General features: G+C 51.4%; 1 protein-coding gene across 2 annotated transcripts in view; it reads right to left on the bottom strand.

Moving 5' to 3' along the window:
* Window positions 1-20262, bottom strand: part of aop (ETS variant transcription factor anterior open) — a 126748-nt gene that overhangs the window by 22890 nt on the left and 83596 nt on the right. For both annotated transcript variants that reach the window (XM_089564572.1, XM_089564567.1), the window contains exon 3: window positions 355-462. In XM_089564572.1, coding sequence (XP_089420698.1) covers window positions 355-462 — 108 coding nt within the window. The remainder of the gene's footprint in view (window positions 1-354; window positions 463-20262) is intronic.

The raw sequence follows: 20262 nt of genomic DNA, 5'->3' as shown, positions 1-20262 counted from the left end.
CTCACACGCAGCTTGCGGCGTTGGAGCAAAAGCGCAAAAACGCCAAAGCTGTGCATGTGTAAACAGTGCAAAGCCACGGTTCCCGTCTGAATAATGCATCATGGATTAACTGACGGTCGAACTACATGCAACCGCCATGCCATGCAGAGAAGCGACGACTTCTGAAAAGGCGATTCGCAGTACTTTCTCGCGAATCGACGTTTCAGGGAGGGCCACAAGAATGCGGTCGATGGTCATAAAGGCTCGTCTGGCGGTATACGTCCTCACTCGGGGTTTCATTTAACAAGCGCGGTCGAAAGTAAAGGCCCAGGGGCGCGCTGCGCCGCAATGCAGTCGCCGGCACCTCGTACTCACCGTTCATGTGGAAGTTCTCGGAGTCCGTGGGCACCAGGGAGAACTGCTCCGTGCACCACTCGAGCCACATGGACACGTTGTGCTTGCTCCACTGGCGCGGGTCGTTGCCTGGAATCGAGCCACACAGCAGGGAGTTCATGGCAAAGTTTGCAGCAGCCGCCGCTGCTGCCGCGGCCGCCGCCTCGGCGTTCCTCATCGCCACCGGCCCGCCGGTGGGGACGAACCAAAGCATACACCCGCACACACGCACACACTGGCACCGAGAAAACAGGGGACGCTGCTAGCACAGCATCACCGCGACAACGGGGACGCACGTTGCGTATTGCGTATGTACTACCTTCCGCACCCGATCAGGAGGTGCGGAGACGCGTAGAGACCTGCACCCGACTGCCGAGGCGCGAAAGGGGTAAACAGGCGGCGAATCCGGCTTGCCAATATCTGTGATTCCGCGAAACGGTACTGTTAACGAGCACGTTTACGACACAGGGGTGGTAGGCGACTAGGTGGTGATCACAGTCGGAACGAAGAAACAGATGGCTGGTATCCAAGCAAACACCACGGAGAGTCACCAATGGAGCACAGTCAGGAACACCTTACTGGCCCAGCGCCTGCACTGGAGATGCCCGAATCAAAAAGGCTGCCTAAGAAGTATCCGCAGGGTCAGAACAGGTAGTCGGCGTTAGGACGAACGAGCTGATGAAACATCCCAGGAGGAACTTGCCGGGTCATGCTGGCGGAGCACGTATTTGAGGCTATGTGACAGTCGGGCTATCCGTGCCCATGTTCCAGCTAGTCGACAGCGAAAGAGCGGGCGGATGCTGACGAAGAGTACACACAATCAATACGGAGGCCGCGCACTAGCGCAGTCGGTCACACCGGCGTCTCGCGGTAGACAGCGGATGCGCGGCGCGACGCACGGCGAAGCGGAGTCTCCGAAGTGGCGGTCGAGTAGTCGGCACCCGCGACGACGCTGCACCACCGACAGCGAGCCGGCGAAGGCCTCCGCCAGCAACCCTGCGGTGCCGAAGAAAGAGAGAGGGCGTGCGCGCGGCGGAGGCGGCTACTTCCTCGGGGAAACTACCGCGCCGCTAAACCGCCGCCACAGCCATCGGCCCGGTCTTCAACAAGCACGAAGGGGGAGGGGAGGGGGATTTTCGCGCGCGCTTGACGATGGCATTTCCTTCCCCCCCAAGCCCGTCCGCCATGTCCCTTCTCGTCGTTTTATTATTTTTTTTTTCCTTTTCGGCGCGCCCGATCTCAACTCTTTCCTCTAGAGAGACCGGGGCTGCCACAGAAGGAGGAGGCTCTCTGCGTGTTAGCCCGGTCACACAACACGCAACGAGGGTGAAAACGGCCGCTGTCGCCTTGGAACGCCTTGGACGACGACGCCAGCGACGACCACCACGGTCATCCAGCGCAGAGAAAAAAAAAGAAAGAATAACGCCGGCAATCTTTCTTCGCCGCGCTTTCATTTTTTCCTCGAACTTTCGCTGCCTTTCGCTTCGTTTTTCTTTCTTTCTCTTTCCTTCCTCCCCCTCACTTTCTCCACCCGTTCCTTCCACGAGGAAAGAAAAACACCCGAGGAGTCAGTGGGCAAGCCGCAGCTAGCCGCAGGGGGCGCACGAATAATGATAACGCTCGCGCGGGCGCTCTCGGAGAGACGGACATGGAAAACAGAGAGGGGAGAGAGAAAGCCGAAGCGCACAAAAATAAAAGAAAGCAGTCAAAACGGAGGAGGAGGAGAAGAAAGGTCGTCACCGGCGAACATCACGCAACGAGAGACGGAGGACAATCAAAGGGGGAAAACGGGTGGGGGGGAGGAGACGAACGGCGATGAGAAACGGAGGCGCACTTGGAGAGGCGCCGCGGCGCCACTTCCTCCAAGCAGGAGGAAGTGGCGCGCTTCCAGCCGCGGTGGCATCCCCACTCCTCCTTTCCCCAACCCCTGTTCTTTCCTCCACTCTCTCCCTCCTCGGCCGTTTTCAACATCGCCGTCCAGCGAAGCCGATCTCTCTTCTTGCTCTTTGCAGCCGCCGCGTCGTTCGGCCAGTCCCCATTGGACGCCGTCCGGTTCCAAGGACGCGCGCTGGCGAAGAATAGAGCCGAGAGGCATGTCCAACCGAAAGAGAAAAACAGCGTCGAAAATGACAATACCGAAGAAAGGATAAAAGCAAGAAGAAGAGCGATCGGAAAAAACGAAGAAAGAAAGAAGTAAGGGACCGAACGCGGGAGGAGCCGGCGCAAGCGGCCGGACGTGAGCGGCGATGCGCCCGCGGCGGCTACGCACCGCCGCGCAGCCACCGCATAGGGGGACGGCGAAAAAGCAAGCACGACGAGGTGCGCGATCACAGACCGAGTCCGCGATGGGGGAGAGGGGGTCCGCGAGTGCCGTGAGCGCGCGGTGTAGACCCGGTACGCCCCGAGAGGAGCCCGAGACCGGGCTTCTCCGCAAGAAGCAGCCAGCCTACAGTGGTCACCCCATCCTCGGAGGTACAGTACGGGTGATGGGAGCCCTTCGAGAGATACGTAGGCTTCCCGTTCGCACGGGATCCCGCTTGATGCGATGTACCGCTTTGTACGAAAGACAAGCCGCAACTGCGAGTAGCATACGGCGTCTCTTTATGGGGCAGCAACGAAAGAGGCTAGCTCATGATTCGTAATTTGGATACTAAGAGTCACGTGTTTACAACATGTAAGCGGGCCGTTCCCGTAGTTTATGTCGTCCCAGTCGTGTGCCGTAAACGTAAAGCCCTGCGGAGTACTGGACCGATTCCGTTCAGCTCCGCCGCCTAGGTGCTCGACGTCCAGGTTCGCCAAGTTCGTCGAGTGCCGACGTCAGCACAACCGTGGCGCACAGTTCGAGCCCCGAACAAAACGGAATTTTTTGTTCCAGTTACAGGTATTTAACAAGACCCGTTTACACCAACGCCTAGTTGCCCTCTACCTCATGTTAATCTAACAGACTCATTAACTTTAGACATTCTAACCTCCGCCACCACCTTCTTCGCCTTCAATGGATGAATGAAGTTCAATACACTGCACAACGAATTATTTACATAGTATACACAAAGCTGCCAGCCTGGTCCGGTATTACCCCAACCTTTTATTTTCCACGCGACACCAGAGATCGAAACTACGGCCAAGCCAAGCTTCCTTGCGCAAACTTCGCACCAATGTGCTATCATCGTCACTGAGGAGTCGTTCGCCGAGCATTGCTACATGGCGGCCGCGTATTCACATACGTTGGCATCCAATCTCCTTTGCACTGCACAGAATACAGAGAATATAACAGAATACAGAACGAAATACGATCAGTTCGCTGGGCATCGAAGAATCGAGAATCGAACGTAAACTTTGTCCTTACCCAGCAAATGCAAATAAACAACGGCAAGGAATTTTCGCCAGCGTTACTAAACGGCGAGAACATTACCAATTAGCCTATTGCAATAAGAGGTACCATCTGTGACGAGAACATAAGGTGCCCGGTAATGCCGCACCGTTTATTCGACGACATACAGCGCGTCTGGGGCATTACTGTCTACGTTCACGTCACTGATGTTTGGAGCGATACAAAATGGTACTATCACATCGTCAGAGAACACGAGAAGTCCAATGGAAAGAAGGCAACGGGACCTGGAGCAGACGAGTGAACAGGCCAGCCAAGAAACCGGGCGCGAAGGCTTCGCAGGACAAAAGGCGCACGGGTCGGAATGAGCAAAAAAATGAGGCGAAGTAGAAAAGACGGGATTAGTTGGAAACGGACTAGTTGGATCTGACGTACCACATACGCGACATCGCTCACGACAGACGAAAGCTACGGCAACTGCTCGGACACCAACGGAGTTCGCGAGTTCGGCGTCCGGCCTTGATCATGCCCAATGGCGGAGGCTCAAAGCAAAAATAAAGAAGATAAGTAGAGAGACCCGGCGTATCGAAGTTTCGGCGCGAGTTGAGAAGATTTCACACGGTGGAAATCAAATAGCAGTCTAAACGTCGAGCACAGCCCGAAGTCGTCCTACAAAAGTCCGACGTGAAAATACGTTCGTCCTTTGCGTCTTTCGCGAAGAAGCAGAAAAGAGGGTCCACATCGGACGCTATCACTGCTAACCGATTACTCTCCGTGGCTATTTGTTTTTACAGCCCGCTCGCGCACCTCTCCGGTATTGAAGCACACAAATTCTAAAGCCATCCGAGCGAAGCGCGCGTACACAAGTCTAATCGGGTATTCACAGCCCGCGTTGAAAAAGAAAAAAAAAAGCGGAGAGAGTGTGACGAAGGGGCTCCGCAGAAGAAGAGGGAGGGTAATGGACGCCATTTTGTCGTTCGTCCGCTTCTCGCTCATCGCGTTGTTTTGCTCCCGGGACGCGTGTTTAAGCGTTGGCAGCAGCAGCCGCCGCCTCGCGCGAGATCTGCTGCCGTATATCTGCTCCTGCTGCTACAGCGGCAGTCATTTGTCGCCAGGATATTCCGGCCCGTGGGCGGGGGACAAAAAAAAACAAAAAAAAAAACAAAGAGGGCCTCGCGTCAATAAAGCAACTCAACAACAACACCAGCGAGAAAAAGAAAGCGCGAAACTATAAAACGCAACCACATCGCGAGCTAGGGGCAAGCGGTAAACACAACACCAAAGCATAGAGAGAGAGAAACAGAGCGAGGGGGTAGTGTGAGTCGGCGCCCATTACGGCGAAAAGAAAGCCGATCGCGGCGTTCTTCCACGAAAAACGAAGTGTTCTCCCGGCGGTCCGGCCCCGTGACGTCAGAGCCGGGCCGCGCGGACGCATACAGCAGCGCAATAACACGATGCTAATTGAGGCCGCCGAGCGACACACACGGCAGCGCGATTCGCTGGGCGCACTCCTGGACTTTCTGTTTTCTTCACATTTCCTCCCATTAGCTTAATACCGGCGACTGACGGTGTTTGTTCGCGCAAATCCGATTAGGGCAACACTTCAGGGGGCGGCTCGCGAGGAGCGAAGATTTAAATGGAAGCGATCGCAGCAAAAACGAAACGGAACATGGCTCCCGCTTGCGCAGGTGGTTACGCAAAGGCGGGGACTTTTGTCGGAACGAACGAGTGGCCCAGTGCGGGCCGAAAGCAAGGATAAAAAGACGAAGGAAAGAAAAGCAACCGCCTATATGGCGAGTCTCCTGTGAGCAGTCGACATAGCATTATTGAAAGGTATAACAGGAATACGAAAGAGCCAGCGCGACAGCTGTACGGCTTTCGGACGTCTCTCGCTAATTGAGGGAGGTTGTAAAAAGCGCTGCATTTATAGTTGACTCTCCACAATATTGAGCTTGGCCCCCGTGAGCTCGTTCGCTTGCAATGAAAACATCGTGCTCGAAAAGCGCGACGAATGCGAAATCAGCGCCTCGTATATTCAAACAGAAAGGAGTAAAAGGGAGTAAAGTTGTCCTCTACACTCTAAACATACACCTATAAGGGAGTAAAGTTGTCATCTACACTCTAAACATACACCTATAAGGGAGCAAAGTTGTCATCTACACTCTAAACATACACCTATAAGGGAGTAAAGTTGTCATCTACACTCTAAACATACACCTATAAGGGAGTAAAGTTGTCATCTACACTCTAAACATACACCTATAAGGGAGTAAAGTTGTCATCTACACTCTAAACATACACCTATAAGGGAGTAAAGTTGTCATCTACACTCTAAACATACACCTATACGAGAGTAAAGTCGTCATCTACACTCTAAACATACACCTATAAGAGAGTAAAGTTGTCATCTACACTCTAAACATACACCTATAAGGGAGTAAAGTTGTCCCCTACACTCTAAACATACACCTATAAGGGAGTAAAGTAGTCCTCTAGCGCGCACCATTTTTTCAAGGGTGCTCAGTACCTATACGCCAGATCGAAGCCACTGCGCCACCGAGGCTGATTCCCCAAGCTACCACCGCCATTGGAAAACTTCAAAGTGCGGACTGGAACAACGGGGCGGACGTGGAGCGTCAGGATCGAAACTATAGTCCCCCTACAGGGTCCGAACATCGTTCGCTTTCGCAGGCGCAGTGACCCGTAAATTTCAAAAGCGTAGGCTAGCGTCACAATCGACCAAACTTTTCCTGGCGTAATGACCACTCACTGCGCAATACAAATGAAGGCGGGGCATAGAGGGAGCCTAGCTGAGCTAATGCATTTCGTTCAGCCTACTCGCAAAAACTGGCAGCTCAGCTATGCCAGGATATACGCCGCGAGAGGTACCGGTTTAACTTGGTTACGCCAGGCCGCAACCTCGCGGTCGGACGAGTTGACATTCTAAAGTCTCCAGAGCCGCTCGGCAGCGGCCCGACACTCCTTCTCCATGGCAAGCGGCTATACTCCGCGGCTGCATCACCCTGCATTTATACGGTGACGCAGCCTCCTTGCGCATGCGCACAGCTGGCGACGCGCGTAGTGACGTCACTCGGCTCCTCGCGCATGCGCAAAACTAGACCTATTGGCGATACGCGAAACGGCGAAACTGCGGCCAATGTAGTTCTCGCTACAGAAATGAACTGAACTTCACAACACTTTAAGTAGGCAAAAGGTCCAATGTGACAACCTTCAGGTCGTGTCACACTGTACGTACTATACAATCCGAATACTCAGCTATCTCACTATCTCACTACTTTATTTTCTGTTGCCTTTGCTTCGTAATAGTAAGTCATTAACTCGAAAAAACCATGTTCGTGCTAGATGACTTCGGAGATGAGACCGAGTTGCATTTTGTTACTGCCTCTTCATTCGCCACTTTCACAGCTTAGTTGACCGGTTGGTTGGTGTTCCAGATTACACATTTCTACATTAAGGACTAAAAGCTGCTTTAGCAGCTTAGCAAGGTCCAAGAGCCCTTCTAGAACAAGGCTTTGTTGCGTCGCATAACTGCGCATGTCACTGAATTCCGTGCACCGCCGCACCACCTCACTCGGCGGGCTGCCACTTTCCGTAGATTACAAGCCTCCACAACACCTAATCCTCCACACCACCCATCTTGCCGCTTACGCAATACTACAGTGACACTGCTATGAGAAAAGGGCACCTCAGCGTACAAGCGCGAACACCCACTTTCCGACTGAAGCGTTCGAAGTCTACGAAAAATCAACTCCTCCCTTGGAACGCTATACCTGGATCCTCCCTGAGCGCTTTTCAGTCGTTGGTCAATCGTCACTGGCTTATGTTTAGCCCCGTAAAAACAAAAAAGCCCCCATCCATAGGTATCCTAGTACGAGACGAGAAAAGCAACAACCGCACTGAAGCACGCCTGACAAAAGCTATCGTGCACCAGCGGTTCCGTGCCGGACTCTCGTCTGAAGTTTCCAGTAGGTCAGCAGTGCAGAGGCAACGGGGTCAAGCTCCAAAGACAAAGAGGAAGACTGCACCGTCAACGAAATACATTCAAGAGCTCCCCTGCGATACCTCTGTAGAGCGAGCGAAATTTACCGCGGTCGTTCCAGCTCTGTCTCGGCACACCAACCGTGAGCTTTCACTTTTTTGCCTGCATCTCGAATGTGAGGGGCTAGCAAAGATGGAAAAGGAGGGGGGGGGGGGGGGGGGGCGAGCCATCAAAGTAAGAAAAAGAAAGGAAAACGAGAAAGAAGAAAAAGAAAGGAAAACAAGAAAGAAGGAAAAGAAAGGAAAACAAGAAAGAAGAAATAGACGGAGAAAAGTGAAGGATAAGAGAGTAAAACTACAACAAAGAAAGAAACAAAAGACGAGAGAGAGAGAGAGAGAAGAAAGAAAGAAAGAAAGAAAGAAAGAAAGAAAGAAAGAAAGAAAGAAAGAAAGAAAGAAAGAAAGAAAGAAAGAAAGAAAGAAAGAAAGAAAGAAAGAAAGAAAGAAAGCGACTGAGGGAGGTGAACCACAAAACAACAGAGGAAGGCAGTTACCAACGCGCACAGCTGGTGACCGCCACCACAACAAAGCTGCGGCCGCTCTCCTCCTCTCCGCTCTATTCTTTGTGGCGGCGGCTCCCTGCAGTCAGCGCCCAAGCGCGCGCGCGTCAGGAGTTCACCGTCCTCGCACGGCATTCGTGTGTGTGTGTGCCATTGTGGCGCAAGGTCGGTGCGCGTCACAATGCAAGCACCCCCCAACCTTTTTCCCGAGGCGGCAGGTGCTTCGCAGCACTTTTTCGCGGGCATGCGCCACACGCACACGGGGATAGTAGGAACACAACGGATGCAAGAGGACGCTTAATTTTCCCCCGACAAAGCAGCTGCGCTCACTTTCGCCGTGACGCCAGAGCGCGCGTGGAACAGTGTAAGCGGCTGCTCGCGCGAGCCACAAGAGTCGGTCCTTCGGCCACGGTAGCTATGAGCAGCAGGCACAATGACGTCACGAGAACGGCACGCCGGGGCTTTTTCGTTCCGGAACAACGACCCGTGAGCTCTAAATTCGGTCTGTACCCGCAGCTTGCCGCATCAAAATACCGCGGATGTAGCTTTTCATCGTACACCGATTCTTGAATGCTCTGACGAGTACTACGAGTCAGTCTAAGCAATCAATCGCTTTCACGAATCGAAGAACGAAAGAGAAAGACGGGAATCAAGGGCAATCTACAAGCCGACAGTGACACGTTCGAAATCTGGCACGTTTTACAGCCCGTAGTGTACTCGGGAAACGCCGTGAAAACGGCCTCCAAACTAAAGAAGAGAGAGAGACGACGGCGGGCAATGGGCTGCACGGGATGGTATACACACGCCTGCACAGTTGCACACAGTGTCGACGATACGCGTTTGAAAGCTCTTGGACAACTCGCGAGTGTATACGCGCTACCCGCGACACCGTTCTCTTAACGAAAGACTCCGCGGGCCGTTCGCAGGAGCGCCTTATCCGGCGAGACGCCGTGGGATCCGCCGCAAACCAGCGCCCTATCAGTGCGGCGTCAGTACGCAGGTGAAATACGGGAGCGTTCACCCCCTCCTTCGCACCTCGGCGGTCTCCCGCGGCGGTGCACGTCCCGATGCCAAGGCGCGCCTGCTAATGCCACGCTCATGCCGTAGACTACAGCGGACTACACGTACAACGTTTCGTTACGCCGCGCCAATAATCCGGGCACAGGAACGATGCAGCGCCAGACACGGGGCAAGGCGACCTGGAGGCTTCGAATGCGGCGCTCGCTCGAATAATAATCTATAAAAAAGGACGCAAGCGGATCAAGCTCGGCCATCGAATTTCCTCTCGTGTCTGGCTCTTTTCCGCTGCTGGTAGTTTTCAAAGGCATTCGTACAAGAATAATGAACCAGAACAGCGCGGAGACCGCAGCAAGCGCGGGACGACCGGTTTCGCCCGACACCGGGTGCGCGGACTTTTTTGATGGCGGGGAAATCTCCGGCACCTCTTTAAGCTCGAAACGACGACAGCAGGGCATCACGCCGACGACACAGGACAGTCCAGGGGGGGATATGTGTCAGCTAACGTGCTTCCCCGAAGCGCAGATACGCGGCTGACGGCCGGCATATCATCGGTGGGCTCCTCCATACAGTCCCAACTCAGAGGCACGCGCGGGTCACTCAAAGTTTCGTTTAAGTGGGCTGAAAGTAAAACCGACGCAGCCGCGAGCACACGCAGCACGGAGAAACGGGACCCCATTGCCCGTTTCCTCTTCTGGCGTAACTGCAGACATATGTGGGTCACTCCTGAACTATAATTGAAGAGCTTCGAAACTTACTCACTACAGCTGGTCAAGCTTGAGCACCTCAAATTCACGTAGTAAAGAATTCCGCGAAGTCAACGTGACAACCACAGCATAGGGCAGAGGGTCCCTCTCACTAAAGATATCAACAGGCCTCAAACTTACAAACGGGTTTCAGCGAAGATATCAAGGAACCTGACCGAATATATCGATGGACTTTAGCAAATATTTCAAAGGGCCTTAATGAAGGTACTGAGGCTTGGCTCAGGAGAACTTGCCAATGAACCTCAGTGAAGCTACCAATGGACTCATAAAAGATGCAAATAAGCTCCAGCAAATATATCCTTGGGCCTCAGCGGAGATACGAATGGACCTCAGAGATGTCAATGAGCCTAAGAGAATATATGAAGAGCCGCAGTAAAAATACCCTCGGGCCTTAGCAAAGCGACAGTCGAGCATCAGCAAAGATACGTGAAGGACTCAGGGAAGATACTATGATGTGCCCCACCAAAAGTACCCTTGAAACTCAGCAAAGATTTCAGAGAAGTGCAAGGTCGCCGCTTTAACACGCACGGCAAAGGCGAAAGAATTCAAGCGCGTAATTGAACGCATCTGGCCGCCCGGCTGGAAGCCATATTTCTCAGCTCGTCGGTGGTCGACACAGTCTCGTCCAAGGCCAGGCTTATTCAACAATAAATGTGGCGGCTCCACTTCACGCACCACTGTCCGCCACATATTCTGGTGACACTGGAGACTGGAGACCGAGCTCAGAGGCAAGGTCGATGAGCCTCAGCGATGATACCTATCACCTCTGACATAAACACTACACCTCAGCAAAGGCACAATGAGCTACAGTGAAGAAGACAACAATGCGCCTTTACATGATGTACGCGACGCAAATGGCAGTGTCCCCGAGCCCTTCGATACTCCACATCTGTTCTCCCGGAGCACCTACGGCTGCCAGACGCTGGCTCCATCGCTGTTCGCTGGCAGTTCGTTTCCGTGTGTCTGCACCTATCACGTGACTAAGCATCAGCTTTACACTAGCAGTCTTCTCTTGGGACCCAAACCAGGTCTCCTATCCAGTCCCGGCTCCATGATAGGCGCACTCACCGACTCTCACATGCCCTTGAGCGCAGTACCCGCTACAGTTCTACAAAGCACAAAGAGAACAGATGCTGGACTACTTGTACACCAACTATCGTATATATGCATAACATCCATTTAGCACTATGCTCTCTGTTCTGACATGCGTGCTCAGAGGACCAGTGGGGGCGTGGTGAACTCCATCGCAAGGCGACTACCGAAATTAAATCCATAAAGTGAAACCGAAGCAGATACATATGGATAAACTGCTGCACGCTGGCTGTACCAGGAATAGGGACGCGACAGGTACCTTCAGCCAAGGCTACCACGCGCTACTGTATCGAGGGCCTTCTGTAGCATCGAGAACATCGAAAGCATATGAACAGCCGACCTTTCAAGCCGCCGGACATATAATGCACAGTGGCTCCACTCCGTTTGCTTCGGCTAGCTCCAAAGCGCAGTTCAACAACGAAAGTTTCACGCGTCATAGCCCTGGGCACGTTCGTGCCAGTCATGGACATCGACAACCCTGCGGCGCCAAAGCGCACTTGCACCACTAACTCCGAGGTGCTGGGCGCATTGCTGCGCGTACAGCGTGGGGTGCCCCACCCCGCACCACGGCACGGAGTTGGCACGAGAAATGTCGAGGAAAAGAACGACACAGTGCGGGAAACAAGAGCCGCATACTCGGGCGCTGACGACGACTCCGACCGGCGATGAGAAAAGCGCGCCACCTCAGAAATCCCGCCGGCCGCGAAATCGGACGTTCCCTATACGTCCCCGATTAATTTCCAGCTAACGTCCGGTCGAGGAATTACTGAGAAAAAGAAGGGAGACAAATGGCGCCGCGCCCGGCAGCCTCGGGTAAAAACCCGGCGCAGGAAAATAACACTCGGGCCAGGTAAACGCGCCCAGTGCGGCTGCACCGAGAGCAAGAAAAGACCCGAGACGCGAAAACAGCGCCCACTTCCCACAGGACGGGACACGGTGCTCGGTTGACGGCCGAAGTAAACGAAGAAGAAAGAAAGAAAAAAAGAAGAAAATAAAGAAAAAAAATCAAGATGACGAAGTCCGATTAGTATGAGGGCGCACTTCCAAAGCCACTGTGCCGCGAACAGCGCCACTGGCAGAGATAATATACTTTGTATTCTGACCGCAACTGAGCTCGCGCGAAGTTTTCCTCCAGGGAGGAACAGAACCAAAGAAAAGAAAGAAAACCGAGCCTAAAAAGCGTCACGCGGCGGTTTCCGACGAGGTCGCGAGCCTCAGCGGACGTTGTTCGCCGTCCGAAACCCTTCCGAAGCCAGCGCCGCGCGCTCGCACACCCAAGACACCACCAAGAGCGGAGGGAGCAGCAAACTGGTGCTGTTGCCGCTCGGATCAGCTCCATCCGGCCCAGACGAGCGCAGACCTTGACGCCGCCGGCAGCGGCCAATCGAGAGGGGGGCCGGACCAGTGAAAGGGAAGGGGGACAAGAAGAAGAAGAAAAGCAGAAAGGAGCGCAGAAAGGAGACGGGCGCGACAAACCCGCTATGCGCGTACATATACGTCCACGGCGTAACGGCAGTGACTGACCTGAACCAAGGGCGCCCACGTGTTTTTCTGGCGCGCCGCCGCGTAACAGGACGACCACCACCACTAGCAGCCCCTCCTCCTCGCTCTCTTTTCTCCTTGTACTGTACGGAGAAGAACGATTAACGGCCCCTGCCGCTCAAGAGTGTTGCGCCGCAGTAATTAAACGCCGCGGCACGCTGCGCATGCTGTTCGCAGGAGGGGGGGCAGCACATGCTGGGGCATGTGCTGCCCCCTCAGACACACACACACAGGCTGACAAGAGCGTACGGTATATTAGAACTGAGCATGCCACTGCGCTATGTGCAAAGATAACGCAGAATCGGACACATTGTGAGATAAGGATTTCTCTAGCAGTACATGCCACGTCACGTGAGTGCGGGCATTAGCTTAGACAACGTGGTTCCATGCTGGCACCCCGACTCGAAGGGGACGCCGGTAAATTAACGCCCATTCATGCCGGTTCTGGGGCATCAATGACAGCAGCGACTACAGGGACGACGGAGAAGAGAGACGTAAATGACCGTCGGCTGTACCTTCGCAACTGTTAACAGTTCCTATCGCAGGCATCGAGCCCGGAGCTACGGCTTCCACTGGGAGCCGTAGCACGTGAAACGGAACTTTAGTTCCTAAGAAACCGAGCCGGCTCAGTCTACCCAGCTCTTGTCTCTGTGCCAGTTTTAAGGCGAAAACATTGCTCGACAAATTAGCAATGAAACCCGGCGTCGTTGTCGGCGTCCAGGAAAAGTGGTCCAGAAAACTCCCACTGACGTCATCAGCAAAGAAAAAAAGATTTCCTCCGAAAGTGCGGAGAACTAAGGACTTTCAGATTGCGAAGCGAGCGTGCAACCCACAGGCCACAAAATCACTTAGCTTTACGGTGAATAAATGTAAAACCTGGTGCACGCGTCGCCTTACGACTGTATGCTAATGAGTAGGTGTGCCATTAAAAAGGAGAAAAAAGGAGGGGAAAATATAAATTAAAAAGTTAATGCTTTCAACTTCAAAGCACGCAAGTAGCCTTAAACGCCCTGCTTTTTTTTTTTTGTTTAACAAGGTTTTGCCTCACGTTTAAACTTCCTCCCAAATAGAGCGCGTGCCCTTGAAATATGCATAACCAATTGGCCTGCGTCGTTGCAATGCAACCGGACTACATATATGTTTGCCGGTACAAGGCGAGCATGCGGAGACACTTTCAGGTAATAACGAATTTCAGGTGATAACGAACGGCGAAAACGAAGGAATATACGGACTAAAGGGGCCCGATGTCAAGGCCTTATGGAATGATCCATGGAGATAAAAGGCGGACAAAGTAACTCGGAAATCGAAGGAAACAGCGAATGACCTGGCAAGAAACGCCATATAGGGACGTCGGATCGGGAAAACGGACCTACAGAAACTATAAGGCGCGCACACTCCCGCGCGTTTATGCGTTAGCAAAAGTGAATCGATGATGCGACGATGTGACCTCTGTAATAGGCGTGAAAGGCTCCCACGGGCGTTAAAGCACACGTTAAAGCACACGTTAAAGCACGTTAAAGTTTCACGAGTAGGACTGCTCGTGAACTGCTGGCCCGAATGGGGAAATACGAAGCTACAAGAAGCACCAGTCCTCCGGTTCGTCAGTGACAAAGCTCGGGGAGACTTCGTCACTTCGCCAGCCCGTGGGAGCCAGTGCGCGGCGGCATGAGCGTCATAAAAATGAAACATGACGGAGAAAAGATACCTGTCTAGCGAGTTTGCCGAACGTTTATCAATGGCTACGAGCAGCGATGCTTCACGTGTTATAACTAAAAATTCCCTCGGGCACACCCCCAAATCCCTATTTCTGGCCTCGTTCTAGGTATCCGACTTTTCGCACCGTTGCAGCTTGAATTCTAACCAAACCGCCAAGCATTTTATCCCCAAGAAGTAACATTTAACTCCACAGTGGAAATGGAAACAGATTCTGTTCTTTTCTCACAAATTGAGTGTTGTCTTCCAAGTCGCTACTACCCGCAAGTGTCATCAAAGCTCAGACTCCATGCGAAAAACCCCGCCGCGGTGGCTCAGTGGTTACGGCGCTCGGCTGCTGAGTCGAAAGACGCGGGTTCGATCCCGGCCGCGGCGGCCGAATTTCGATGAAGGCGAAATTCTAGACGCCCGTGTGCTGTGCGACGTCAGTGCACGTTAAAGAACCACAGGTGGTCGAAATTTCCGATGCCCTTCACTAAGGCGTCTCTCGTAGCCTGAGTTGCTTCGGGACGTTAAACCCCAATAAACCAATCCATGCGAAAACATTTCTTTTTCTTAACCGGGTCGGTTAACGTTATACCAAGCTGCCCGATGAGCAAAAGAAAAATCAGTTCATCCGCAGCCGACCGGCAAGAACGCTAAGTAAAGATAACATCTGCGACAAGCACGGTCCCTAAAAAGACGACGCCAACACCCGCCGACCGGCCGGGTGTTTTATTGCCGCGTACGTGTACGCGACCGCGCAAGGTGAATCACACGGCGTGTATAGCGGAGCAGCTTCTAAATTTTACTCGCGGAGTTTTGTCAACTGATGCCGCTCCGTTTCATTGCTCCCTTAACTTCGACAAGGCCAACATCGAGAGCTTCGCATAGTGTACACGTATAACACAGCAAGGACGCTGCCAGAGGCGGCGATTTGACACTGAGCAATCACGTATACGCGGCAAGAGTCGCGCCTTCACGACATGGTGCAATCACTCAGTGAAAACGGTACCCACTGCCCGCGTGAGAAACAACAAAACTTCGCAGTCCGCAGGCTTCACCAGCGCCGCGAGCCAACAACAAAACTAAAAGCGTCAGCTATTGCTATAGCGGTGGCCTACGGACGGTGCTCGCATGTCGACACCTTCATAAATACCCCCCCCCCCCCTCGGTTAGCCCTCCCACGGGGCATCCCCATTCTTACGTGACGCGAGGCGCGTGAGCGCAGAGCCCTATTATTTATTTATTTCAAATACTCTCCGGACAGCGCACATCAAAGAGCAGTGGATACAAGGTATTAACAAAATATACAGCGGCGTAAAAATTTCTCGGTGTTGCACCACTCTCTCATTATACAACAGCGAAGGCTTCCCGAAGAAACAAACGACCGTAGGTACAGCTTCTGCACGAAGGTGGTTTCAGTCAACAGTAACGCGAAGTAATATAGATACAAAGAAAAAAAAAACTACGTGAATGCCTGGACTTGATGCCAAATTCCAAGACCGTGATGTACGGTCGTGAGCAATATGTTTCAGCATTTATTTATTGATTACGCCATAATTGTGTTTGACAAGCACAGCTTCTTTTCTGTTTCTTTACTATTTTCCTCTTGGTGTATATTATCCAAAAGACACTCTCAAATTTAGTAGACAAATAACAACAAAACCCGCAGCTTGTTCGTTCTCATACTGCTAACGACTGTACAAGATGAGACGCATAACGCTTCAGTGGGATGATGAGTTCGCCACGCAATAAATGGTATACAGCACACTTCAGCAGACAGGTAGCAACTAAGCCAGCTAACTTACGCCGGGATGGCAAACACTCAAGGCCAAACTAAGTTTTCCGGCTTGATAAGATCGCCGTCCTTTTGTAATTGGAAAAAGAAAAGCAACAGGATTATTCCGTGCAACTTCCAAATGAAGTATACATATGGCGGAACGTTTGTCAATACCGATGCGACAATGGCCGAATAAAGACAAAAGGGTAGAAAGGCCACACTCACGACCGCAGCTTGTTCTTGAATGGACAGGGGCGTCGTCGAGCCGTTGTCGACCCGAACTCGCTTGTATACATTTTTCGCGCAGAGTGGTCATTTAAACACGCTACATATTCAAGCGTGCTTTTTTTTCTATCGCCGCCATATGTTGTGTCATCCAACGATGAAATGCCGGTCTTGAAAACCCTTATCTGGAGTATAGCCTGTCAGGTATATTACCGGGATAACAACTCCGGCGAACATCTGAAGAGTGTCCCCCTTTCTGAATCGCCGGCACTTTAATTGTGCGACAGAACATATTGGGAAAGCATTACATTTGTGAGCGCAGCTTTGAAAACAGACACGCACCAAAATATACAGCCCGCATACGCACCAATGATTTAAGATCAGATCGCAGCTGAAAGTCGCGCAGTGCACCGGGCGCTGTCTTGCAACTGACAAGCCGGCAGTACACAGCGGAGGCAAAAGCTCCAGATACTGCAGCGCCTAACGACGGATATGCCACCGTGCTGTCGCCGCGCCAGCGGCCACCAGCTAGCTACTCCTAAATCTCTCTAGTTACCAAGAGGTATATCTGGTACATCCAGGAGGTCCCGCTTCAGCCAGCAAAAAAAAAGTCCGCACTAGCTTCTTCACTTTCCTTTTTCTTTTTTTTTTTTTTTTTTTCACCGCGAAGATCCTCGACCGCGACTAGACCTTATCTCGCGTTTTCGCCCCAGCAGCGCACGTAGCATCGGCGGCAGCTGGAGGTTTTCGCGACCAACTTCCAGATGGCGTTAGCGCAGCGGCCACGGCGGGCAGTAGGGCAACCTTGAAACAGAGGCCGGCAGATTAGGAAAATGTTAACTGCCGAGAAAAATCGTGCTGGACACAGCGACATTCGCGGAGTGCAGGACGGCTACAGATAAATTACGAAGGAACCATTTTTCCACACCTTCTGGGGGGTTGCGGATTGCTTTTCGAGGCAACAGGGGCTAGGTGTATTGAGGATGAAACATCGGCTGCGGCAAGTCGGAGAAACGAATACCCCACATTCTTATTCTGTGAACGGCCCCTGCGCACGAGGCGACCACAGAGATCTCAGACGTTGTGGAGTATACGGGTGTGGCCAGTTCTCAAAAGCGACGTTGAATAACTTTCACGAACAGGGACACCGAAATGATGCGCGAAACTAACTTTTCTAAGGTTTTAGACTTAGTCAATCATAATATTTTGTTGAAAAAACTAAAACTTTACAACAAAGCTACCACTGGGAGAGCATCAACGTTATTAAAGTATTATAACTTATCACACAGGAGACAATTAGTTATGATAAATGATGCACGATCAGACAAACTTTTGCACTGCGGTGTACCACAAGGAAATATAGTAGGACCTATACTTTTTAACTTGTACGCAACTGACATTGTAAATATCAACCATGATTCAAAATTCATAATATATTTAGATGCTACAACAATACTTTTTGACAATACTGGTTTGGTTTAGTTTATGGGGTTTAACGTCCCAAAGCGACTAAGGCTATGAGAGACGCCGTAGTGGAGGGCTCCGGAAATTTCGACCACCTGGGGTTCTTTAACGTGCACTGACATCGCACAGTACACGGGCCTCTAGAATTTCTCCTCCAAAGAAATTCAACCGCCGCGGCCGGGATCGAACCCGCGTCTTTCGGGTCAGCAGCCGAGCACCATAACCACTGAGCCACCGCGGCGGCACTTTTTTGACAGTACTGATACCTCACATGGCATGTCAACATGCAACAGGACTACAAGAATGCTGGAAAGATTATCGCTCCCGAAAGCCATGCACATACACTAAAATAAACATAAGTATTGACTTTCAGGCCGGAGAACAAAATACTCATTCCAGACGACGATATTATGTAAAATCCGCGCAGTATAGAGATTGTGGACTTGCATAAATTCCTGGGTGTCATGGTTTCATTTAAAATGACCTGGGAACACCAAATCATTACTGTGCAAGAAAAGTAGCAGAAGTAACAGATATTATAAGTAGAATTAGATATGTTCTTTCAAAATATAAAAAACCTCTGTATAACACCCTCTTTCAATCAAATCTTAAGCAATGTCAACAGGTATGGGGAAGGCACCTAGCGCACCCATTAACTACAAAAAAATTAGAGATCACTGCGGCGACCCGCATAGGGAGGATGCGAAAGCATTGACGCCTCCTCGGCACTCGTCGCCTCTATTTGTAATTTTCTTTTTGTTTACTAATTAATTTAACTACAGAATCAGCATCGTATACTTTAATTAAAGGTCCATTTATTTACTCTGATTATACCTTCTTTCATCTCATTCAACCATTTTGGTTTTTCAAACTCGGCGCCGTGGTTGCTTTCCCCGTCCACTCACTATACCCCGTTCAGCCTATTCAACCGTACAATGGTTTCGCTGATAATTAATTGACTAGTTAACATCTATATCAATGAAACTTTGTTGCTGGATTAATTATCACTCGTCAAATACATTTCAGTTCATTTCAAACCTCATTTTAACTCCTTTGCCAATTTTTCCTCTATTTTCCCGTCCGCGCTATTTCGACGCTTTTCGACATTTTTGGCTCTAATTAACTAATCATCCTATCGACATATTTTTTTCTTTTTTTGCGCAGCATCCTCACACCGTCCTGTATCGGTCACACAACCACTCGTTTGATGCTACCTCTTCTGAGAACGTAACAACTGCTGCGGACACGTCTTGCGGACACGTCTTGCGGACAGGTCTTGCGCACATGCTTTGCGCACATGCTTTGCGCACACGCTTTGCGGACACGTTTTGCGGACACGTTTTGCGGACACGTTTTGCGGACAAGTTTTGCGGACAAGTTTTGCGGACAAGTTTTGGTGACACGACCCTGCCGTCACAGCCTAGAAATGCTTTCGCATTCATATGTTCGAAACATCTATAAATGCACCCTATGGATCTCCTAGCACAAGTCTGTCCAATAAGTCCCGCATAATCAAGTTATTTAATGTACATAAACATGGACTAACCATTAAATTTAAATCTTGAGATGCAGAAAAGTACACTTTATCTACGAAATCTAGCACAATTAAATCGTAAAACAGTGCATTATTCAACACGATCTCCGGAAGAATGGTTTATTTGTAACGTTACTGTACCAGCGGCATGCCCCAGTTCCGCTAAACAGCAGCTGCGTTATATGCTACCTTCAGTCTTATATACTAATCAAATCAGAAATATATACAAACATGCCTGCTCCTATCACGGCATTCAACTGATGTATTCCTCAATGTGCGACATGCAGCCGAAATACGCGGGTTCGATCCCCTGCCGCGGCGGTCGAATTTCGATGGCGGCGAAATAACCCAAGAGGCCCGTGTAATGTGCGATGTCAGTGCACGTTAAATAACCTCCCGTGGTCGAAATTTCCGGTGCCCTTCAATACGGCGTCCCTCATAGCCTGAGTCACTTTTGGAACGTTAAACCCCTATACATTATGAACCACCTCATGACGACGAAGGTTACGCAAAGCGCGTGACGCTATCGGGGTGCGAGCAGGGTGGCGGTCACGTGGTCAGGGAACGGAGTTATAAGCGGGGAACGGCTACGCACTGTCACCACAGTTGCGCTTCGTGAGTGGCGGAAGCCGTCCCATAAGGGGACCCCTCGCTGTGAAAGTCTAAAGGGAACGATCCGGAGAAAGGAAATGTTTGCAAGTCTGCACAGGTGCATAATGAATATTAGCGGCTGCTCATTAAAACTATCCATTGCTACTTGGCGATCTACGGCAATTACTCATTTAAGCAGTAAACTGCCCCCATTCGAGCTCCAGCAGTGCCGAGAACGCTTTGCCAGTCATGTATACGCGTATACTGTTATCGGGGAATCGGGGTATACCCGTTGC

The sequence above is a fragment of the Amblyomma mixtum genome, chromosome 1 (assembly GCF_055824585.1).
Source record: "Amblyomma mixtum isolate Tamu chromosome 1, ASM5582458v1, whole genome shotgun sequence".
Taxonomy (NCBI): domain Eukaryota; kingdom Metazoa; phylum Arthropoda; class Arachnida; order Ixodida; family Ixodidae; genus Amblyomma; species Amblyomma mixtum.
The sequence above is the reverse complement of the archived record's forward strand: the minus strand, read 5'-3'. Positions and strand labels throughout refer to the sequence as shown.